Source organism: Diaphorina citri, unplaced genomic scaffold (genome assembly GCF_000475195.1).
Source record: "Diaphorina citri unplaced genomic scaffold, Diaci psyllid genome assembly version 1.1 scaffold870, whole genome shotgun sequence".
In the NCBI taxonomy this organism is placed as follows: domain Eukaryota; kingdom Metazoa; phylum Arthropoda; class Insecta; order Hemiptera; family Psyllidae; genus Diaphorina; species Diaphorina citri.
In genome coordinates this window covers 101028-126491 of record NW_007378302.1, presented here as the reverse complement: position 1 = coordinate 126491, position 25464 = coordinate 101028, and the positions used below count along the sequence as shown (strand labels likewise).

The window sequence follows — 25464 nt, the reverse complement described above, 5'->3', positions numbered from 1 at the left end:
CTTGGCCTTAATTTTCTGATCTCACCACTTTTAAGGGCCGACATTTTTGGATAGGAACTTGGCCTTTTTTTCACATTTATGTTTTTGTGGGTGATGATTACAAAGTAAACAGTTTTATATACAAAGTAAACAGTTTTAACAGAAAAAAAAAAAAAAAAAAAAAAAAAACGAAGACTAAATAATATCAAGTAACTACCTACCCTACAGGCAAACAATAGCAAATTTGAGGATAAAAAAATCATTAATAAATAATTATTACAAGAATATTGCCGTCTATGATAGCTTTGAAACATGGTGATGATATTTTTCTTTTAGAACCTCATACCTAATACCTACCTACTATTCAATTCTTCATTTTAATTCTTTTATCGTTTCTTAGATTTTATACCTACTTTCTTCTTTATTTTAATTTTATTACCTATTCTTTTTATTCTGATGATGCTCTACTCACGTTCTTTACCCACATGTTTAGGGATTACACTTTTTTTCGCATAAATATTTGGAATTGCCCCAGAAAAAAAACGTAAAAAATGCTTGTATATTTTATAATAAATTATTATGATATACCTAAGCAAGCACCTACATTGATTATGACAGATTTTTTCGCTCTCACTAAAAAATTCACGGTCTCTTATTATGCTCCATTGACTGACTGTCAGTCGAAATTAATGTTAATGAGCACCTTTATGAGGTAAATTAATATTATTTTCTCTATCATCATGTTTACAATTATGTCTATTGACCGGAAAAGTTCATCAATACCCCCCCCAAAAATCATTTACTTTACCAAATCCTGAGAAAATTCGTAGTAAAAAAAAGTCCTCTAAAAATCACAACAGAAAGAAAATGTGTGGGCTGATTCGACAATGAGTTATGCGAGTATTTAGAAAACCAATAAATCAACAATTTTTAATGAATTTACTGACACCGTGCAATTTTCAAATTATTGACAAGAAAAAAAAGAAAGCGGAGCAATTTTGGCTCTAAGCCCTTGAACATGAATTTTCTCTTGGACGACACATTTGTGTCATAAAAAAAAGTACACCGCAAAATAAAGTGTATTTTGAGTCCATGTTGTCCTTAAATTTTCTAAAATAGAAGGGTCGGTGCGTCGGGTCAGGCCTATATTTACAAAGAGGAGATTCACAGGGTCGTTCTTTGATACCCTTCAGTTTTCAAGGATGTTGATTTCTTCTTACGAAAAAAGTAAAAAAAAAAAAATTTTTTAAAAAACCCCCTAAAAAAAAAAAAAAAAAAAAAAAAAAAAATAGTTCAATCAACAGAAAAATCGAGTCCAACTCTTGAGATCTTTCGACAAAAAATGTTAAAACCAAACCTAATACGAGTTCACTGACAGAACAAAAGTAAATAAATTCAATGACACCTGAGAAACTACTACTGATCTTGGAACAATACTATAAGGGAGACACTTCAGTAGGGACAACACATCTCTCGAGAGGCCAACCAGCAACCTCATGGAAACCAAATTAACATAAAATTACAATATCATCGATCTTTATTGGTAGCATGATTTCTCAAACATTAAAACAACACAACGAGAGATGAGAGGAATATTAATTTCTATGAAGAAAATAAAAGACACTTCCGACAGGATATTCAAACAAAACTTACGAGAATAGAACTCAGGAGTCAAGGAACACATTAGTTTTAGTTAGGTAGCATTTGATACATGAGCATCTACTCATATTGAACTTTACTAAACAACAGAATATCAAGAGAAAACTACACAAATTAATAAAAGTTAAAATGTCTTGAATTTTCCTACCCTCCAAGATAGAAAACTACCGACTAGAATTTTTAGTCTATAGTCCATAGTCATTTAATATTTATATTTAGCCAACTAAAAAGTACTTACAATGTCCTCCAACATACCAATTTTTACAGGGAAACTTCAATAGGTCCTTACCACAAAATTTTGTCAAAATGTTTACATGATAACGTCAGACTGAAGAGATCAATTAGAGAAGAAACTTGAGGATTATCTATGAATTGCGTAATATACAATAGGTACATGGATTTATAGCACTGTCAATACTACCTTAACCCATTGAGTTTTACCAAGTCATACGGTCTTGCAAAGTGTACAACAGCTTTAGTCCTCAAGGAACACAATGGATTGAATTTATTAGTATGCTTGACACGTATGATTATTATTTTACATGTTCAGGGCATTTAATTAATACATATAACTTATTTGTAGATATATTATGTACCTGTTTATTCAAACGAGATAGTTATTTATTGATATTCAATAGCCGTTGTTCGATTTTGGCTTCTGCTTCGCCTGAGAACAAAAATCTGCATTACATTATGTAACTTTTAACCCTTCACAAATTCACAATAAATTATAGTGGAACCAAAAACTGACACGCCCATAGTACCAAATAGGTTGGTCTTTTTTCAACAGAACTTGGCTCTATATTTCATATGTCAAAACTTAACACACGAGGCCTGTTTTTTTTTTTCCTACGCCCGCGCCGTATCGACGCGGATTCACTCTGCGTTGAGAGTGGGAGTAAAAATTGTGGAAACTTCAGCAAACATGACAAATAACCGGGAAATCACAAAACACTTTTCTACTTGCTAGGAACTCGAGAGTCGCATCCGGAATTCAAGACGCCGCAAACGCCGCATTCTCTCAAAGAGATTCGCCAGGAGGGGAACTGAAATGAAAATCAGGCCACGTTGGGTTCGTATCATACCCAGCTATGGTTAAGACTAGAGATCAAGTTAAACAGCGGCCTTACACCTTGGCTACCTATTTACTATGTTCTCTGAGAGATTCGCCAGGAGGGGAACTGAAATGAAAATCAGGCCACGTTGGGTTCGTATCATACCCAGCTATGGTTAAGACTAGAGATCAAGCGGCCTTACACCTTGGCTACCTATTTACTATGTTCTCTATGTAGTATTTCACTCACCTAAGGCATCCATTATGTTTCCGCGCCTTCTGAAACAAAAGAGAAGATTTGTTTATCAGGGTACTGTCAAAATAGAGTAGTGAGACAAAGGGTTAATAAAAAATGAAGTTTGAAATTTTAGATTTAAGTAGACGATGCAAAACCCAGACGATCCCGACGTAGTTCGCTCATCTATCGTTTGAAATAATAAGATTTTTCTTTTTGAAGAGGTTTGATAGAGGGAACTGTAAATAATAAAAGTTAAAATGTCTTGAATTTTCCTACCCTCCAAGATAGAAAACTACCGACTAGAATTTTTAGTCTATAGTCCATAGTCATTTAGTATTTAGCCAACTAAAAAGTCCATAGAATGGACTTACAATGTCCTCCAACATACCAATTTTTAGAGGGAAACTTCAATAGGTCCTTACCACAAAATTTTGTCAAAATGTTTACATGATAACGTCAGACTGAAGAGATCTATTAGAGAAGAAACTTGAGGATTATCTATGAATTGCGTAATATACGAGTACAATAGGTACATGGATTTATAGCACTAAAATACTTGGGTCTTATCGTCCCGAAATCGAAGAGAGAAGGAAGACAGGATAGGAGAAAGCCAGCCGTTCCGAGAACGAACATAATCCGTTCAGGATAAAATTCCGTTCCGGATGGGAATCAAACCCGCGCCCTAGCGCTTGCAAGGCCCTACCAACCAAGCTAAATAGACTGGCTTCTATCCTTTGAAAGAATAACATGTTTGTACTAAGCATCAAGTAGTTTTGATGGAAAGTAGAAAGTATGGACAATTGGGAACATTTTCTGGCCAAAGTGTCAAACGTGGAAATTAAATATTTTGGAGATAGAAGTTTTGTGCAGCAAAACATTTTGAGTAGGTACTACACATTTCGTGTGTCAACTTAGATAAAAATATTGAAACGTATTATAAAGTGACAAAAAAAAAAAAAAAAAAAAAAAAAAAAAAGTGAAAAAATAACATCATAATAATAATAATAATAATAGTAAAATAAAAATAAGATTAAATTAATAATTTTAGAATGAAACGGAAAAGAAACATACTGGATTTGTTCAGAACAAGAGGTTGCCTCGTACTTTTTCTACTCGTCATACTCGTAATAGGGACTATAATCACTGGAACCATCATGTATCAGATGAGTATTCAAAAGAAAACATTTTCGAAGAACTTTCATTTGGAGATCAATAGTATCAGTGTTGATGACAATATGTGTGCTTACTCCCAAATGGCCCACTTTCCTAATGGAAGCGTGGACTTCAGAGGATTTAACAACTATACAGGTTACCCGAATGGCTGTTATGTGGTAAGCATACAATAGATAAATTACATAAGTATTATATAATTTATAGTAGTAATGATGATGATAACAATAATATCAGTGCTCATTTATACTGATTTAGGCATAAGAAAAGGCCGTATAACCCAGCTTGGTGACTTTATGATCTTATTCTGGAGTTTAGACTGCGGGAGTAAAGGTACTTTTCAGTCTCATTCAGGCAGGATAAACAAGGTATATTCAATTCTATCCTATTATTCCACAGGTACCAAACATTATTCACATCATCAAATTCAATGAATTCGAGTTTACATTCATTCAGATGATTTGTATCGCATCCATATTAACCAATCACAACCCTCGACTCCTCATATTGCACACCAACATGGAGTTCAAAGGAAAATATTGGGAAGCTATTCAGCGGCTGCCTGGCTTCGACAAAGTCCGAGTTCAATACCTTGCAAAACCAAGGTCCATTTTTGGTTTAAGTTTGAATGGAAAATATGGGATTTGGCACTCAAGTGATGTAGCTCGTCTCAGATTAATTCATACTTACGGTGGCATTTATTTGGATAACGATGTGTATGTTGTGCAAAGTTTGGATCGGTATAGACGCTTTGAGTTCGCCTTAGAGTGGAATTATCATATGAACTTGGGTGAGTTATTGGGGTTCACTGGATTGAAGCGTTCGGCAAATCTTCTGACTAAGTAAACATATTAGGTTATTTAATAATTAATAAATCAAGCTGTGGTGGATGTAGAAGAGTAGATACGAGATACGGTGGATGTAGATACGAGTACACTATTACCTCTATTCAATACAGCTAGCATTTTCTTTGTTAAGTATGTACAAATGAGTATATCCCTATATGTATAAACAAACTTATCCATGTTTTAGGTAAGGAAAACCTAAGCCTACTAGCTACCTCTAAATTTCCACCTCATTGTCTACTCTCACAGGTAATCAAATTCTAATTGGTCACAGAGATGCCCGGGTTATACCACTCTGGCTAGATACATATAAGGAGTACAACGCATCTCTGTGGTATTACAATGGAGGAGTACTCCCCACTAAGGCAGTCCTGGAACACAAGCCTGAACTCATACATCGGGTGAGTAAAAGTAAAAGAGATTCAGTAGACAACAATTCACAATGATGTCAATGCTCCGCAAAAATAAAATGGTAATACGAAATCAGAAATGAATGTGTTATTTGATCGTTAGGTTTAAAAATCTAATAATTGATTTAATTCCTTTTCTTTTTCCTCTAGGTGAGGGACAAGTTTGGAACAGATACACAGATGATTTTTTATCTGTACCTCAATAACGATACATCATGGCAATGGCAGGAGTACGATGTAATTCATTTGTTCATACGCTACCAAGGATTTGAGTTTAATGAAAGCTCAGTGTTCAGATACCCACACACTGTTATCAAAGATATGATACTACGTTTTCTGCCAGACTATATGTTTCCCACTTCTGAAGAGCTCAGGAGAATTAATAATAGGTAATATGGAAGTTTATTTTATACCACCTTAACAATAAAATGGTCTTTTGGAATAAATCCCTTTAAGTACCTACTAGAGTACTTTTAGGTAATTCTTTTATGCCGAGTTTTTTTTCTTCTTGATTTTTCTTCATCTTCTTTATTCCTTCATTCTTTAGTTTCATTTATATTTCATTGTTTCTTGCAAGATAAGTAGAATTCTTTTATTTTTAATTTCATATTTTCATTTTCTTTTAGTTCATCTGGTAATTACTAAGAGTAACAGTCCCTCTATCAAACCTCTTTAAAAAGAAGATGTTTTCTTCGTGAGATAAACGCTAAATGGGGCACAATAGGGGCCCTAGAGTTAATTAAACCGCTACCAAGGCCGCACGCGTCTTCTAGATTCTAGGAGAGCCAAGGGCAAACTCAAATACTGTGGCGCGTGGATCTCCCATTTGGATCATCATGTTGGGTGATCGTTAACCTAATTTTCGACAGTAATTGTGAAGTCACAATTTTCGTATAATTATTACAATTATATTTTGACAGTAAATGTCATGATGTTTTCGATGAATTTATTTTGAGAATCAACCACAGAAAAACATAGTAATTTAAGATTACAAGGCAAACACCTCGTCAAATCTGTCTCCAGCTGGGAAGGTCCCCTCCACACTTGCCCCATTCCCGCGCTGGACGGCCAAACCAATCCTTTGGTAGAGGAAGGATTTCGCCTTCACGTCACCTGTCTTTTCGCAGAGCCGGTTCCCAATATCATCAATGAAAATTTTCATCTCGTTGCAGAACGGGCCCATTGTCTCCAGAGCGAGACGTTTGAAGATGTACCCGTCTTGGATAAGGTTTGCATATTTTATTCTTTTTCTTTGGCAGGCGGCTTCGGCTGCGGATCGTGGTTGGGTGGAAGATCTGGAAACGTACGAATCTGCGAGGGTGTCGACGACAGTCACGTCCCAGATTAGTTTCTGACCTCTAGACCATGCTATGAGTGTCATGCCATCGGGACGCTTCCCGTCACTCCGTGAGATGCCGGTTGGTTCTAGGGTGGGGTGCATGTCCAGCGAGCTAAGAGCACGACAGATGACATCGTTCAGCTCTGAGTGGCGAGAGAAGCGGCAAAAAAAACTTTGTTAAAAAACCCCCTTAAAAAAAAAAAAAAAAAAAAAAAAAAAATAGTTCAATCAACAGAAAAATCGAGTCCAACTCTTGAGATCTTTCGACAAAAAATGTTAAAACCAAACCTAATACGAGTTCACTGACAGAACAAAAGTAAATAAATTCAATGACACCTGAGAAACTACTACTGATCTTGGAACAATACTATAAGGGAGACACTTCAGTAGGGACAACACATCTCTCGAGAGGCCAACCAGCAACCTCATGGAAACCAAATTAACATAAAATTACAATATCATCGATCTTTATTGGTAGCATGATTTCTCAAACATTAAAACAACACAACGAGAGATGAGAGGAATATTAATTTCTATGAAGAAAATAAAAGACACTTCCGACAGGATATTCAAACAAAACTTACGAGAATAGAACTCAGGAGTCAAGGAACACATTAGTTTTAGTTCTAGGTAGCATTTGATACATGAGCATCTACTCATATTGAACTTTACTAAACAACAGAATATCAAGAGAAAACTACACAAATTAATAAAAGTTAAAATGTCTTGAATTTTCCTACCCTCCAAGATAGAAAACTACCGACTAGAATTTTTAGTCTATAGTCCATAGTCATTTAATATTTATATTTAGCCAACTAAAAAGTACTTACAATGTCCTCCAACATACCAATTTTTACAGGGAAACTTCAATAGGTCCTTACCACAAAATTTTGTCAAAATGTTTACATGATAACGTCAGACTGAAGAGATCAATTAGAGAAGAAACTTGAGGATTATCTATGAATTGCGTAATATACAATAGGTACATGGATTTATAGCACCGTCAATACTACCTTAACCCATTGAGTTTTACCAAGTCATACGGTCTTGCAAAGTGTACAACAGCTTTAGTCCTCAAGGAACACAATGGATTGAATTTATTAGTATGCTTGACACGTATGGTCAATACTACCTTAACCCATTGAGTTTTACCAAGTCATACGGTCTTGCAAAGTGTACAACAGCTTTAGTCCTCAAGGAACACAATGGGTTGAATTTATTAGTATGCTTGACACGTATTATTATTATTTTACATGTTCAGGGCATTTAATTAATACATATAACTTATTTGTAGATATATTATGTACCTGTTTATTCAAACGAGATAGTTATTTATTGATATTCAATAGCCGTTGTTCGATTTTGGCTTCTGCTTCGCCTGAGAACAAAAATCTGCATTACATTATGTAACTTTTAACCCTTCACAAATTCACAATAAATTATAGTGGAACCAAAAACTGACACGCCCATAGTACCAAATAGGTTGGTCTTTTTTCAACAGAACTTGGCTCTATATTTCATATGTCAAAACTTAACACACGAGGCCTGCCCACTAAGGCAGTCCTGGAACACAAGCCTGAACTCATACATCGGGTGAGTAAAAGTAAAAGAGATTCAGTAGACAACAATTCACAATGATGTCAATGCTCCGCAAAAATAAAATGGTAATACGAAATCAGAAATGAATGTGTTATTTGATCGTTAGGTTTAAAAATCTAATAATTGATTTAATTCCTTTTCTTTTTCCTCTAGGTGAGGGACAAGTTTGGAACAGATACACAGATGATTTTTTATCTGTACCTCAATAACGATACATCATGGCAATGGCAGGAGTACGATGTAATTCATTTGTTCATACGCTACCAAGGATTTGAGTTTAATGAAAGAACAGATACACAGATGATTTTTTATCTGTACCTCAATAACGATACATCATGGCAGTGGCAGGAGTACGATGTAATTCATTTGTTCATACGCTACCAAGGATTTGAGTTTAATGAAAACTCAGTGTTCAGATACCCACACACTGTTATCAAAGATATGATACTACGTTTTCTGCCAGACTATATGTTTCCCACTTCTGAAGAGCTCAGGAGAATTAATAATAGGTAATATGGAAGTTTATTTTATACCACCTTAACAATAAAATGGTCTTTTGGAATAAATCCCTTTAAGTACCTACTAGAGTAATTTTAGGTAATTCTTTTATGCCGAGTTTTTTTTCTTCTTGATTTTTCTTCATCTTCTTTATTCCTTCATTCTTTAGTTTCATTTATATTTCATTGTTTCTTGCAAGATAAGTAGAATTCTTTTATTTTTAATTTCATATTTTCATTTTCTTTTAGTTCATCTGGTAATTACTAAGTTTATATTTCATTGTTTCTTGCAAGATAAGTAGAATTCTTTTATTTTTAATTTCATATTTTCATTTTCTTTTAGTTCATCTGGTAATTCGTTTAAAATTGTTTTTTTTTAATGGGAGTTAAGAATTGAAGCTCTATCAAACAAGTTTTGGACGGCAGCAACTTTTTGGGCGACATAAGGTTCGAAGGAATCGAGAAGACATAAGGTTCGAAGGAATCGAGAAGAGAATCTGGTAATTCGTTTAAAATTGTTTTTTTTTTTTTTATAGTTTCTTCATTATTCTTTTTAATTTTATTCGTTATCTTGTCTATTCTTTTCCATGTTTTCTTAATATCTCCTTTGCAATTCTTTAACTTTTTACAGTTTTCTTTTCTTTTAGCTTGAGTAATTTTGTTGTTGAGTTTATTTCTGAAATCTTTGAATTCCTTACTTAAATTTTCATTTTCTAGATTCCTTTTTAATCTTTTCCACAAATCATTTTTAATTTTAATACATTCTAAAGCTGTAGAGGTACATACCATCGCTGAACAATTATTTATTATTACTATTAATATCAGTATTATCATTAAGTTATAAAGTTATGAATAACATTATCATTATTGTTAAAACCTAAAAATAGTTGTGGCTGGATTTAATTGAACCAATAAATTATTCATTAAAAAGGAGGTCGAGAGTTAATTAATAAGCGGCGCATAGATGATACACATTTCTTATGTCAATCCAATTTCATATTGATCGATTAAATTGAACTATGGACATGGGCCGTAGTAATGGAATATATGTACCTATATACATATTTATAAATTACATTTTTGAAAATTTAAACAAGAAAGTTTAAAAGACATGCTGGTTTGAAGGGAACTTACCTTTCTTAAAAATGGCAAATCTCTAACATATGTACTTCACTACACAAGTAACAGTAGTACCTCGTAGTAGTGGATTAGATTAGATTCAGATGAATTTCCATCGGTGAAATCTACCGCAACATTATGATTCTGTTACAGAAAGTACTTTTTTTTTACATTTACCTAAACACAAAATAAATTAAAACACATTGATCGATTAAATTGAACTATGGACATGGGCCGTAGTAATGGAATATATGTACCTATATACATATTTATAAATTACATTTTTGAAATTTTAAACAAGAAAAACATGCTGGTTTGAAGGGAACTTACCTTTCTTAAAAATGGCAAATCTCTAACATAATATGTACTTCACTACACAAGTAACAGTAGTACCTCGTAGTAGTGGATTAGATTCAGATGAATTTCCATCGGTGAAATCTACCGCAACATTATGATTTTGTTACAGAGAGTACTTTTTTTTTACATTTACCTAAACACAAAATAAATTAAAACATTAAGAGCCGAAAAACACTAAAAACTCCAAAGAAGTTAACGGAGTGTAAAAAATGTAGAAAACAAATGAGAAGGCATTAGATTAGACTTCAAAAACAATCGCCACAAAAATCAATTCCAGTCAATTGAGATATTTTGAAAATAATTTTAAAGGTTTAGAGCGATAATTAAAATTAACAAATAGTTGTAAATGAGTATGTTTTATGTTGTTCACTTTACTAAAATAAATAAATAAATAAATAAATAAACGGAGTGTAAAAAATGTAGAAAACAAATGAGAAGGCATTAGATTAGACTTCAAAAACAATCGCCACAAAAATCAATTCCAGTCAATTGTGATATTTTGAAAATAATTTTAAAGGTTTAGAGCGATAATTAAAATTAACAAATAGTTGTAAATGAGTATGTTCTATGTTGTTCACTTTACTAAAATAAATAAATAAAACATTTTAGGACACCACTACGGAAATAGGATAGGGCTACTTCGGGACTGCTCGAGAATTATCGTAATGTTTAAATTTAATTCATTCACTACTATTCGATAAGGAGCATGCGGGGTGGAATGTGGAGGAATCAAAACAACGAAAATAACGGAGAGTGAGGGACTGGAGGGAGCGTTAATATAAACCAAGGAGTAGGGATAGACCGATAGAGCATAAACACGAGCATGTAGGAGTGAGGAAGCATAAATCTCTGCGTACACTCAAGAGAAATCAAAAAATCAACGTAATTAGTGTAGGTAGGTATTGATCCTAAAAATCATGGAATATGAAAGAAAGGAAAGAAATTTTGAGATCTTTTATAATAAAAGCCTTTGTTGAGAAAAATAAAACCCTGAAACTTGAAACAAAGTAAAAGGTCAGGGAGAGAGATGAAGGAGAGTTCCTAACTAAGAGGAAAGATGATGCAAGGGATGGTGAAAACGAGATAAGGAAGGTTGAAGAAAAGATTGAGGATGATGAAGTATGAAGGCTTAAAAGAGCAATCATTAACAATATTAACGCTTCATTGGCCATCTTTCTAACAGCATTATTAGATAACTGGGAAACTAACCTAATAAGTGAGGGAGATAAAATGTCTAGTATAATCTTGGGAGTTCTTTGCCTTTCCTGTGGAAAACTATTTTTATTATTTTCCCTCCAGAAGCTAAAATTAGGAACTTACATATGAGGTCGACTATTCGGTGCTATACAAAAAAACTCATAGGAAAACAAGGGGGAATAATAGAAGAAATGTACTGGATTTGTTCAGAACAAGAGGTTGCCTTGAACTTTTTCTGCTCGTCATAATAGGAACTACCTATAATCACTGGAACCATCCACTAATAGTACATCCAGAGAAACAGGGCACATCCACTAATAGTACATCCAGAGAAACAGGGCGCATCCACTAATAGTAAATCCAGAGAAACAGGACACATCCACTAATAGTACATCCAGAGAAACAAGGCACATCCATTAATAGTACATCCAGAGAAACAGGGCACATCCACTAATAGTACATCCAGAGAAACAAGGCACATCCACTAATAGTACATCCAGAGAAACAGGGCACATCCACTAATAGTACATCCAGAGAAACAGGGCACATCCACTAATAGTACATCCACATAAACAGGGCACATCCACTAACAGTACATCCAGAGAAACAGGGCACATCCATTAATATAGTACATCCAGAGAAACAAGGCACATCCACTAATAGTACATCCAGAGAAACAAGGCACATCCACTAATAGTACATCCAGAGAAACAGGGCACATCCATTAATAGGGAGGAAGGGAGAGAGAGAGAGAGAGAGACAGAGAGAGAAACCAAAGCTTTAAGTGAAGGGTTAAAAAACATAGTTATCTGATAGTTCAAACAAATATTACCACCCTTTCTGACAAGAAACTCAATCATTCTTCTCCATTATATTTACCTCTACAAGATGTAATAAAAACGGTAAGATAAAAAAATATTCAGGTCCACTGATAAGTTGGTAGTGAGTAATTGTCCACGGTAGTAAGTAGTAACTAATAAAATTAGGCATGATAAAAAGGATAGTTCAAACAAATATTACCACCCTTTCTGACAAGAAACTCAATCATTCTTCTCCATTATATTTACCTCTACAAGATGTAATAAAATCGGTAAGATAAAAAAATATTCAGGTCCACTGATAAGTTGGTAGTGAGTAATTGTCCGCGGTAGTAAATATAAAATTAGGCATGATAAAAAAAGTAATAGATCACAATAATAAACAAAAACTTGAAGTTTTTTTAAAATTTTAAAACTAAATTTTTTTTACCTCCCCTTGTGTTATATATCCGCAGTTTTTTTTTTTTTTTTTTTTTTTTTTTTGCGCTTTAACTATGTTTCGTGCATGTCGTTCAAGGATATAAGGGCTAAAGATGGAAACACACTGCCCTCACGTCACGTACTCTCATATCAGGTCATGTCCAGTCTCACCTCACGTGATATCATGAGTCGAAGCACACGTGTATCACGCCCAATCAGTGGAACATACAACAGGCTCTGAACCACGCACCTACTCAGCAGAGGAGCCAATCAAAGATCAAACGTCAACTCACGTCAAGCTGAGACATGGCTGTCCAGATATTGAATTACGTGGAGAACATGAGATACTGTCAATGAAGCTATCGTGAACGTAAACGAAATGTTAGGGGAGAACTTTGAACCACATTTTTCTGACGTGACATTGACTCCCCATGATGTCGCACGAACTCACGTGATGTGAGGGCAGTGTGTTTCTACCTTGAGCATCACGTTTTGAGATTTGGATTTTTTTTTCTAGCCAAAGTGCTAAACTTGTACGTTATTATTAATAATAATAGTAAATTTATTTTAAAAGGGGCATATTCGAGGAAACAAAAATAAATTCTTCTTGCAATTTCTAGCCAAAGTGCTAAACTTGTACGTTATTATTAATAATAATAGTAAATTTATTTTAAAAGGGGCATATTCGAGGAAACAAAAATTTTTCTTGCATCTTTTATCACAGGGGCATCTTTTTTCACAATAGTGAATAACGTTATTATATAATGCAGCAAAAAAGAACTATTAGAAGAAATGTACTGGATTTGTTCAGAACAAGAGGTTGCCTTGAACTTTTGCTGCTCGTCATAATAGGAACTATAATCACTGGAACCATCATGTATCAGATGAATCTCCAAAAGAAAACATTTTCGAAAAACTTGCATGTGGAGATCGATAGTATCAGCGTTGATGACAATATGTGTGCTTACTCCCAGATGGCCCACTTTCCTAATGGAAGCGTGGACTTCAGAGGATTTAACAACTACACAGGTCACCCGAGTGGCTGTTATGTGGTAAGCATACCTACATTGTTAAAGGTATGTATCTGCATGTGGAGATCGATAGTATCAGCGTTGATGACAATATGTGTGCTTACTCCCAGATGGCCCACTTTCCTAATGGAAGCGTGGACTTTAGAGGATTTAACAACTACACAGGTCACCCGAGTGGCTGTTATGTGGTAAGCATACATTGTTAAAGGTATGTATGTATCGTGAATTAGTGATGGGACTCGAGTGAGATTTTTCAACTCGATTATTTTCTACTCGATTATTTTCCAACTCGAGTTGTAACTCGAGTGGAAATTAATCGAGTTGAATATTTATTCCTGGAAATTACACCGTGCCGATTTCTCACTCGAGAGTCGAGTAGGCGAGCGAGTCGCTGATATTCGGGTTTTCGTTCGGAAACTCTCGGCATACGGGTATACCACTATACCCCTCCCCCTCTTCAGTTCTCTTTCTTGCATCATCATCATCTAGTAAGAGGCAAGAGGGGAGAGGGGGGTAGTGAATCATTCAACTCGTTAAACGAATAGTTTTTCTGACGAATAGATTTGTACTCGAATAGAAACTGCATGCTGCAATAATATGTGGCGAGTGCGCGAGTGAACTCGGGTCAGAGAACCCAATGAATAGTTTTTCCACTCGAGTGGAACAAAATAATAATCGAGTGCACTCGAGTGAAGTCAAACTCGAGTCCACTCGAGTAAAATCATTCACTCGGCCCATCACTATCGTGAATTAATTTCAAGTTAATTCAATTCCAAACATACCCTGGTCTAAACAGAACCCATGGGAAAAGAGAGTAAATTTACTATGGGTTGATGGGTTCAATTTTATGCCTATTCAACGAAAGTGTGGAATTGTAAAAGTTATAACTATAGAAGTTATAATAATAAATAGGTAACCCACATAAGTCAATATTATTGTAGTGAATTTTGAACAAACTTAAATTATTAATTATTATTGTAACTTCACTTAATGTGTAGGTAGTTCTCTGAAAGGATTTTTCGCCCCCTCTAAATGTTTCATCACTCAGTGAGTTCATGTTGTTAAATTCTACAGGTACCAAACATCATTCACCTCATCAAATTCAATCAAAACATGTTCGAATTCATTGAAGTGATTTGTATCGCATCCATATTAACCAATCACAAGCCTCGACTCCTCATATTGCACACCCATGTTGTTAAATTCTACAGGTACCAAACATCATTCACCTCATCAAATTCAATCAAAACATGTTCGAATTCATTGAAGTGATTTGTATTGCATCCATATTGACCAATCACAAGCCTCGACTCCTCATATTGCACACGAACATGTTCGAGTTCAAAGGAAAATATTGGGAAGCTATTCAGCGGCTGCCTGGCTTCGACAAAGTCCGAGTTCAATACCTTGCAAAACCAAGGTCCATTTTTGGTTTAAGTTTGAATGGAGAATATGGGATTTGGCACTCAAGTGATGTAGCTCGTCTCAGATTAATTCAAACCTACGGTGGCATTTATTTGGATAAAGATGTGTATGTTGTGCAAAGTTTGGATCGGTATAGACGCTTCGAGTTCGCCTTAGAGTGGAATTATCATATGAACTTAGGTGAGTTACTGGGGTCTACTGGATCGAAGCGTTTGTCAAATCTTCTGACTAAGTAGGTGAATAAGTTAGGTTATGTAATAATTAATAAATCAAGATTTGGTGGATTTAGAAGATACTATACGAGTACACTATTACGTATGTATACTCAATACAGCTAGCATACATTTTTATTGCTCCGTGATTTTCATTTTAAACGGGGGGAAATGTTTTATATTGAATGTGAATCTTTTCAGCAGGTGAATGTTTCCTCTCTCCTGGAAAAACAGCTTTTAGTCCGTCCTTCCTTTATTATTACTAATAATAAAAGGTATAGTGGACGGACTATTGTATTCGCTTCGGTGTCGGTTACATTTTTATTGCTCCGTGATTTTCATTTTAAACGGGGGGAAATGTTTTATATTGAATGTGAATCTTTTCAGCAGGTGAATGTTTCCTTTCTCCTGGAAAAACAGCTTTTTCTTTATAGGTCAAAAGGAAAATGAGAAAAAAAAACAATGTTTCATACAATCAGATTATTCTCTTTGTTTTGAAACAGGTGCAATTGAATAAATAGAAAGGTTTTGTTTCCAAGTGTTTAGTGCTTGAAGCGTGTGTGTAATTACTGAAGAGAAGTTAGTGAAGGGATTTTCAAGATGGAGCTAAAGAAAAAGTACAGCTAAAGGTGTTCCTGAGAATGGTTAGGGTGGTATGGAGAAAGATATCGAATTCAACTTGGATACTTGGATACTGGAATCACATAAGGTGCCGCAGATTTTAGGTACTCGTACAATATTATTAATTCTGTTACTCATAATTCGTATCGTGGATTTTGTTATTTCCAATAGTTCATGTTTTATTTTACATGAAAATCCCAACTGCCATTTAATTTGAAATAGCAAGACATGTTGTAATATGCAACACGTTTTTCTGACTAAAATAAATTGTAAATCCAACCAAATATTGAAGAAATCATTCTAAACGGATGACCCAAAAACACCAAGTAGGTAGTAGAATACTTTACAAACACCCAATACTCGGAAGACTGTGCAAATTTCGATAACAATACAAATTTGAAACATATAGCTAGCTAGTATAGTCGGAAATTCAATATAAAATATAGCATCGTCATTCGTGTTTTTCGACACGTAAAATTCGAAGAACATTGAGTACATTAGCGGGTGCAGTCTATTTCAAAAGATTTTTCTTTTTTTTATATTACGAACATTTTTCTTCCGAATAATCCTCTCACCCTATCTCCCAATTTCCCTCTGTTCCCCCCCACCACTTCAAATTAAAAGTACTGTATAAGGTGGGCGCCCAGGAAAACTCTGGAAGCTGCAGGGATTCTGTGGGGAGAAGGAGGGAGAGGACCTCAGACACAGATCATTGATTTAGGTCACGAATTTTCCCACCAGACTGCGCTTTTTCTATGCCGTACGGATTTTCACAAAAATTTGTCACGCAAGAAAATTGTATTTACTTATTTTTGTATCTTTGGAAGAATTTATGTTAATCCCTCAAAAAAAGATAGTCAAAAATGTTAGAATTCGTTTCTTACCCCATATATACAATGTTATAGTCCAGCTTCTCCCTTGAAAACAATGAGACATCATAGTTTGGCTAGCCTTTCCCTATACGGAGGAAACTTCACTTGTTCAGGGAGCTCAGAAGCGTGAATTATTCGTACAAAGGCACATGTGACCCATTTATGGTTTGGGGCCTCCTTGGGCCGATTTCTGGAAGAGGTCGTACAAAAGAATCATAATCAAATAATGCGGCACGTTTTTTCAGGATTTTGCTACAATCTTAGCTATGTACTCGTATTTTGTTCGTTTGAAATTTTTCACAGAGCTGCTGAGCCGCGCAAGTGTATACGCTTTCTTTTGCACCTTAAGGTAGTGGCATTTATTTGGATAAAGATGTGTATGTTGTGCAAAGTTTGGATCGGTATAGACGCTTCGAGTTCGCCTTAGAGTGGAATTATCACATGAATTTGGGTGAGTTACTGGGGTCTACTGGATCGAAGCGTTTGTCAAATCTTCTGACTAAGTAGGTGAATAAATTAGGTTATGTAATAATTAATAAATCAAGCTTTGGTGGATTTAGAAGATACTATACGAGTACACTATTACGTATGTATACTCAATACAGCTAGCACTTTCCTTGTTAAGTATGTACAAATGAGTATATCCCTATATGTATAATCAAACTTATCCATGTTTTAAGTAAGGAAAACCTAAGCCTACCAGCTATTATGATATAAATCCTCTAAATTTCCACCTCATTGTCTACTCTCACAGGTAATCAAATTCTAATTGGTCACAAAGATGCACGGGTTATACCACTCTGGCTAGACACATATAAGCAGTATAACGCATCTCTCTGGTATTACAATGGAGGAGTACTCCCCACTAAGGCAGTCCTGGAACACAAGCCTGAACTCATACATCGGGTGAGTAAAAGTAAAAGAGATTCAGTAGACAACAATTCACAATCTTAATCACATGGTTTTCTAATCTCCCTTGAAAATACACGGCACAATTCGAAAAACCTAACATTCTATGGTGAAATTACTACGTAGGAATATGATGTCAATGCTCCGCAAGGAGATAATGGTAATACGAAATCAGAAATGAATGTGTTATTTGAGTGAAATTCACAATCTTAATCACATGGTTTTCTAATCTCCCTTGAAAATACACGGCACAATTCGAAAAACCTAACATTCTATGGTGAAATTACTACGTAGGAATATGATGTCAATGCTCCGCAAGAAGATAATGGTAATACGAAATCAGAAATGAATGTGTTATTTGAGTGATAGGTTTAAAAATCTAATAATTGATTTAATTCCTTTTCTTTTTCCTCTAGGTGAGGGACAAGTTTGGAACAGATACACAGATGATTTTTTATCTGTACCTCAATAACGATACATCATGGCAATGGCAGGAGTACGATGTAATTCATTTGTTCATAGGCCACCAAAGATTTGAGTTTAATGAAAGATCAGTCTTAAGATACCCACAGACTGTTATCAAAGATATGATATTACGCATTATGCCAGACTACATGTATCAAAATTTGAAAGACAACGAATGATGAGACGACAGGGAAGGTTCAACAGAAGTTGCTTGCTCGTGAATGTATACGCTTAGGTTTTCCTTAGAAACGTTATCTCATGTACATATCGCAAAGCTTGTGAGTCTCTAAATTGTGTTGGTGAGAGGTCATAGTTATAGATTGGCTGATGTACCTACGTACGTATTACAGTCAATCAGTGTAGGTATCACATTCAAATAAGGCACATCCACCAATAGTAAATCCAGAGAAATAAGGTAGATCTATTTATACAAATAAATTAAAAGTAAGGAACATCCTTTCCCATCTATGTTTCTGAAGATCCCCTCTCTTCTGTCTCGCGTTTATCTCTTTGCCTTACTCTCCCTATTTCCATGTCTCTCCCCTATCTTAAGATCCCTTGTATTTGACAAAAATCCTCTCTCTCTCTTTCTTTTGCCTTGTTCCTCTCCCTTTATCTTTTTCCTCTCTCTTTCTCTCTCTCTCTCTCTCTCCTTGTTTTTCTCCCTCTCTCCCTTTCCTTTTCCTTGTAGGAAGACGAAAATTCAAAATCATTCGTGTTAAATTGAAATGCCAGAATTGAAATAAGTCAATTATGTATTAGATTTCTTTCAGAATCTTCTAAATACAATTTGGAATTTTAAATGGGCTGAAATATCATCAAATATTTCTAACTAAAGGAATTATTTTCCAGTGTGTTAGAGAAGAGGTAGAGTAAAAATCCAGCCTGAAAGACCTCTCCCTCCTTTGAAAATGTCAATAATGATGTTTTATCAAGTATCCTCCCCAAGTACCCACATAATTATGTATGAGCGATCTACGAACCCCACGTAGGTACATATCTTTTAAAGTACCTACTTGACTTTATATGTTGAGTAAAGTTATTCATACCCATGTTTAGAGACAAGAAGAATGCAGTGTTTTCCTGAGTATGGATAGGTACAAGAAACTTACTCAGGACAGAGGTTCTTATCACTTTGAGCCTTTTAGTTTTCCAAGTTTCCATAGCTCGCTTCGTTTTAATCGGAAATTTTGGTAGCCCAGTAGAATTACAACGGTCAGGAATTTTGCTGGCAAAGTAGAATTATAACGGTCAGGAATTTTGCTGGCAAAGCAGAATTATAACGGTCAGGAATTTTGCTGGCAAAGCAGAATTATAACGGTCAGGAATTTTGCTGGCAAAGCAGAATTATAACGGTCAGGAATTTTGCTGGCAAAGCAGAATTATAACGGTCAGGAATTTTGCTGGCAAAGCAGAATTATAACGGTCAGGAATTTTGCTGGCAAAGCAGAATTATAACGGTCAGGAATTTTGCTGGCAAAGCAGAATTATAACGGTCAGGAATTTTGCTGGCAAAGCAGAATTATAACGGTCAGGAATTTTGCTGGCAAAGCAGAATTATAACGGTCAGGAATTTTGCTGGCAAAGCAGAATTATAACGGTCAGGAATTTTGCTGGCAAAGCAGAATTATAACGGTCAGGAATTTTGCTGGCAAAGCAGAATTATAACGGTCAGGAATTTTGCTGGCAAAGCAGAATTATAACGGTCAGGAATTTTGCTGGCAAAGCAGAATTATAACGGTCAGGAATTTTGCTGGCAAAGCAGAATTATAACGGTCAGGAATTTTGCTGGCAAAGCAGAATTATAACGGTCAGGAATTTTGCTGGCAAAGCAGAATTATAACGGTCAGGAATTTTGCTGGCAAAGCAGAATTATAACGGTCAGGAATTTTGCTGGCAAAGCAGAATTATAACGGTCAGGAATTTTGCTGGCAAAGCAGAATTATAACGGTCAGGAATTTTGCTGGCAAAGCAGAATTATAACGGTCAGGAATTTTGCTGGCAAAGCAGAATTATAACGGTCAGGAATTTTGCTGGCAAAGCAGAATTATAACGGTCAGGAATTTTGCTGGCAAAGCAGAATTATAACGGTCAGGAATTTTGCTGGCAAAGCAGAATTATAACGGTCAGGAATTTTGCTGGCAAAGCAGAATTATAACGGTCAGGAATTTTGCTGGCAAAGCAGAATTATAACGGTCAGGAATTTTGCTGGCAAAGCAGAATTATAACGGTCAGGAATTTTGCTGGCAAAGCAGAATTATAACGGTCAGGAATTTTGCTGGCAAAGCAGAATTATAACGGTCAGGAATTTTGCTGGCAAAGCAGAATTATAACGGTCAGGAATTTTGCTGGCAAAGCAGAATTATAACGGTCAGGAATTTTGCTGGCAAAGCAGAATTATTTCTCTCTCTCTCTCTCTCTCTCTCTCTCTCTCTCTCTCTCTCTCTCTGTGGTGATGACACCTGTAATGGTTAGGAAAGGTACAACTGTTTGATATTTACTTTCCAGGGCCGAATCCAAGATTTTTTCGAGGGTGGGCCTGAGAGTCCAAACAGCAATTTACCGGGAGGGGGGGGTGCTTCATAATTTCGGAGCCTGGCCTACAGTAAAGGAGAAAAATTGAGCTCGAGGGGGGCCGCGCCCCCTCAATACGGCCCTGATATTGTCATAATAATAATAATAATTATGTATACTGTATTCAAAAATCAAACTACAAATTTCCCAGTTACCAATCATCAATTGCGACTGCTAACTTTGATAAGACAATTTTGAATGAAGCAAAATAGCACTGCAAGAAGGGAGTAGTATCACGTAGCAAAGGGATAATAAGGGATAATCTGAAGGTTTTTGGTACAGGCCCTACTTGAACTCTGAAGTGAAGCAACAGGTACTCGGGTTAGTCTATGGATGAGAGACCTTTCAGTCTGGGTTGTTCAAGGCTTTTTCGATATTTTTTTTTTCTCTCTTCATTTGTAGGTAGTAGGTACATCGATTTTTCACAAGTTTTTATATACACTGATTTTGTTTTTACACATGAAAATTTGCGTATGTTATATAGCTATGTACCCAAGTTACCTACCTATATAAATTACCATATCTAAGTACCCAAATTTCCGTAGATTCAAAGGACATAGCATATTTAATAAATATGAATCATTCATGGTGTTATTTACAGTATTTACTATTCTCTCTCTCTCTCTCTCTCTCTCTCTCTCTCTCTCTCTCTCTCTCTGTGGTGATGACACCTGTAATGGTTAGGAAAGGTACAACTGTTTGATATTTACTTTCCAGGGCCGAATCCAAGATTTTTTCGAGGGTGGGCCTGAGAGTCCAAACAGCAATTTACCGGGAGGGGGGGGTGCTTCATAATTTCGGAGCCTGGCCTACAGTAAAGGAGAAAAATTGAGCTCGAGGGGGGCCGCGCCCCCTCAATACGGCCCTGATATTGTCATAATAATAATAATAATTATGTATACTGTATTCAAAAATCAAACTACAAATTTCCCAGTTACCAATCATCAATTGCGACTGCTAACTTTGATAAGGCAATTTTGAATGAAGCAAAATAGCACTGCAAGAAGGGAGTAGTATCACGTAGCAAAGGGATAATAAGGGATAATCTGAAGGTTTTTGGTACAGGCCCTACTTGAACTCTGAAGTGAAGCAACAGGTACTCGGGTTAGTCTATGGATGGGAGACCTTTCAGTCTGGGTTGTTCAAGGCTTTTTCGATAATTTTTTTTCTCTCTTCATTTGTAGGTAATAGGTACATCGATTTTTCACTAGTTTTTATATACACTGATTTTGTTTTTACACATGAAAATTTGCGTATGTTATATATCTATGTACCCAAGTTACCTACCTATATAAATTACCATATCTAAGCACCCAAATTTCCGTAGATTCAAAGGACATAGCATATTTAATAAATATGACTCATTCATGAAAAGGACAAAAATGCGCATACTTGCCAAACTTGACCTCGGTTTTAGACACTCACTTGTAATACAGCCTACATCCTAAAAAGATTTAAATTTTAATTCATTTTTAAAACCACCTCTATTTCATAGGACATTTTCAAAGTTCCGGAATTGTGTTCTCGTTTATTCGATTTAAACACAAAAATCCTTTCCGCTCAAATTTTCACCCTGTAAAAGTGTCCCCCTGTGTATGAAAGGTTGGCGTATTCTATGTTGTGCCATCCCCCTTCCAGGCTACCCCATTCCTACTCAACATTTATACATTTTTATCATGGCAATGGCAGGAGTACGATGTAATTCATTTGTTCATAGGCCACCAAAGATTTGAGTTTAATGAAAGATCAGTCTTAAGATACCCGCAGACTGTTATCAAAGATATGATATTACGCATTATGCCAGACTACATGTATCAAAATTTGAAAGACAACGTCAAAGGGATAAGTCTCCTTGATCTTTAACCTTCATTCTCCAGTCTTTTACCTCCTATTCCCCATTCACTTCCAAACTCTTTTTTTTTTTCTTCTTTTCTTCATTTTACCTTTTTAGAGAACGCTGAGCTGAAGGATGAGATTTTACATCTACATATATATACTTTAATAGAATAAAGAGCTGGGATGGAAAATAACCCTCGGAATGGACACTGGAGAACCGCCTTGGGACAAATAAGGATAAGGAGGATAAAAGACTTTTTGATAAAGGTACTTACTTACATTTTATAACATTGATACGCTTCTTTGATTTATGCTCTCTTTGATTTGTTCCATTGGATAGAAAGCTGGGAATGACACTCAGCCCAAATGTTTTGACTCCACTTGAAGAAAGCTTCAGCTGAACCGAAGAAAAAATGAGACGACAGGGAAGGTTCAACAGAAGTTGCTTGCTCGTGAATGTATACGCTTAGGTTTTCCTTAGAAACGTTATCTCATGTACATTGTACATATCGCAAAGCTTGTGAGTCTCTAAATTATTGTGTTGGTGAGAGGTCATAGTTATAGATTGGCTGATGTAGCTACGTACGTATTACAGTCAATCAGTGTAGGTATCACATTCAAATAAGGCACATCCACCAATAGTAAATCCAGAGAAATAGGGTAGATCTATTTATACAAATAAATTAAAAGTAAGGAACATCCTTTCCCATCTATGTTCCCCTCTCTTCTGTCTCGCGTTTATCCCTTTGCCTTACTCTCCCTATTTTCATGTCTCTCCCCTATCGTAAGATCCCTTGTATTTGACAAAAATCCTCTCTCTCTTTCTTTTGCCTTGTTCCTCTCCCTTTATCTTTTTCCTCTCTCTTTCTCTCTCTCTCCTTGTTCTTCTCCCTCTCCCTCTCTCCCTTTCCTTTTCCTTGTAGGAAGACGAAAATTCAAAATCATTCGTGTTAAATTGAAATGCCAGAATTGAAATAAGTCAATTATGTATTAGATTTCTTTCAGAATCTTCTAAATACAATTTGGAATTTTAAATGGGCTGAAATATCATCAAATATTTCTAACTAAAGGAATTATTTTCCAGTGTGTTAGAGAAGAGGTAGAGTAAAAATCCAGCCTGAAAGACCTCTCCCTCCTTTGAAAATGTCAATAATGATGTTTTATCAAGTATCCTCCCCAAGTACCCACATAATTATGTATGAGCGATCTACGAACCCCACGTAGGTACATATCTTTTAAAGTACCTACTTGACTTTATATGTTGAGTAAAGTTATTCATACCCATGTTTAGAGACAAGAAGAATGCAGTGTTTTCCTGAGTATGGATAGGTACAAGAAACTTACTCAGGACAGAGGTTCTTATCACTTTGAGCCTTTTAGTTTTCCAAGTTTCCATAGCTCGCTTCGTTTTAATCGGAAATTTTGGTAGCCCAGTAGAATTACAACGGTCAGGAATTTTGCTGGCAAAGTAGAATTATAACGGTCAGGAATTTTGCTGGCAAAGTAGAATTATAACGGTCAGGAATTTTGCTGGCAAAGCTTTCCATAGCTCGCTTCGTTTTAATCGGAAATTTTGGTAGCCCAGTAGAATTACAACGGTCAGGAATTTTGCTGGCAAAGTAGAATTACAACGGTCAGGAATTTTCCTGGCAAAGTAGAATTATAACGGTCAGGAATTTTGCTGGCAAAGCAGAATTATAACGGTCAGGAATATTGCTGGCAAAGCAGAATTATAACGGTCAGGAATTTTGCTGGCAAAGCTCTTCCGATCACATCTACAAAATCCAAGATGGTCGCCATGTCGCCACTGAGTTAAAGATCCTGAGGAAAGAAAGTAATGAATTAATGGAAGAAAGAAAACATGATGATGTCTAGATGGAGAGAAAACAAGCCAAAATCCCACACATCTGACAAGATGACAGACAAGGAGAAAAAGAAAACATGATGATGTCTAGATGGAGAGAAAACAAGCCAAAATCCCACACATCTGACAAGATGACAGACAAGGAGGCAAAGTAGAATTATAACGGTCAGGAATTTTGCTGGCAAAGCAGAATTATAACGGTCAGGAATATTGCTGGCAAAGCAGAATTATAACAGTCAGAAATTTTGCTGGCAAAGAAGAATTATAACGGTCAGGAATTTTGCTGGCAAAGCAGAATTATAACGGTCAGGAATTTCGCTGGCAAAGTAGAATTATAACGGTCAGGAATTTTGCTGGCAAAGCAGAATTATAACGGTCAGGAATTTCGCTGGCAAAGTAGAATTATAACGGTCAGGAATTTGCTAGTCCAGTAGAATTACAACGGTCAGAAATTTTGGTAGTCAAGTGACACGTGGTTAGGAATTTTGAGTCTAGTCGCATCACAATGGCCAGGAATTTTCATAGTCTACCCGGTAATTCTGCAATTTTCTAATTAGCGCGTTTCAATTTTTCACCTTCAAAAACAACTCTCCAGTACACACCTGAAAAAAGGAACAAGATTAGAGCGATCAAATATCTCTAAGAGAAATCGAGCAGAATAAGATAGGACAGGAGGAAGAGAGAAAAAGATGGAGGGGAGGGAGGGAGGAAGGGAAAGATATAGGTCAATCAATCAATCAATCAATCAATCAATCAATCAATCAATCAATCAATCAATCAATCAAGAAGGATCAGACACAGATCATTGATTTAGGTCACGAATTTTCCCACCAGACTGCGCTTTTTCTATGCCGTACGGATTTTCACAAAAATTTGTCATGCAAGAAAATTGTATTTACTTATTTTTGTATCTTTGGAAGAATTTATGTCAATCCCTCAAAAAAAGATAGTCAA

At 35.7% G+C, this 25464-nt stretch overlaps 1 protein-coding gene and 1 long non-coding RNA gene across 4 annotated transcripts; one reads left to right on the top strand and one right to left on the bottom strand.

Moving 5' to 3' along the window:
• Positions 1 to 2551: 2551 nt before the first annotated feature.
• On the bottom strand, positions 2552 to 10091 carry LOC113468841. Its single transcript, XR_003392452.1, has 3 exons — positions 9925 to 10091; positions 2907 to 2971; positions 2552 to 2779 (listed from the first exon to the last, which is right to left on the bottom strand). It is a non-coding gene; the product is annotated as an uncharacterized LOC113468841 (long non-coding RNA).
• On the top strand, positions 3953 to 20631 carry LOC103512653. Of its 3 annotated transcripts, XR_003392448.1 has the most exons (5): positions 3954 to 4261; positions 4500 to 4890; positions 17617 to 17768; positions 18188 to 18542; positions 18790 to 18800. XR_003392448.1 is itself a non-coding variant. In XM_008477428.2 (4 exons), the coding sequence occupies exons 1-4, from the start codon at positions 3980 to 3982 to the stop codon at positions 5746 to 5748; spliced, it is 1068 nt and encodes a 355-aa protein (XP_008475650.2). In that variant the 5' UTR covers positions 3953 to 3979; the 3' UTR covers positions 5749 to 5788. The 3 variants fall into 3 exon arrangements, 2 of the variants coding, with proteins under 2 accessions (XP_008475650.2, XP_008475651.2); XM_008477428.2 differs by lacking the exons at positions 17617 to 17768; positions 18188 to 18542; positions 18790 to 18800 and adding exons at positions 5195 to 5346; positions 5506 to 5788 and having other exon boundaries at positions 3953 to 4261; XM_008477429.2 differs by having other exon boundaries at positions 18188 to 20631.
• Positions 20632 to 25464: the final 4833 nt, after the last annotated feature.

Excerpts from the sequence above, each read along its gene's own strand:
- LOC103512653 (XM_008477428.2), top strand. The coding sequence starts at position 3,980 with ATGAAACGGAAAAGAAACATACTGGATTTGTTCAGAACAAGAGGTTGC. Across the intron at positions 4,891-5,194 it reads GAATTATCATATGAACTTGG|GTAATCAAATTCTAATTGGT; the intron begins GTGAGTTATTGG and ends CTACTCTCACAG. Across the intron at positions 5,347-5,505 it reads AGCCTGAACTCATACATCGG|GTGAGGGACAAGTTTGGAAC; the intron begins GTGAGTAAAAGT and ends TTTTTCCTCTAG.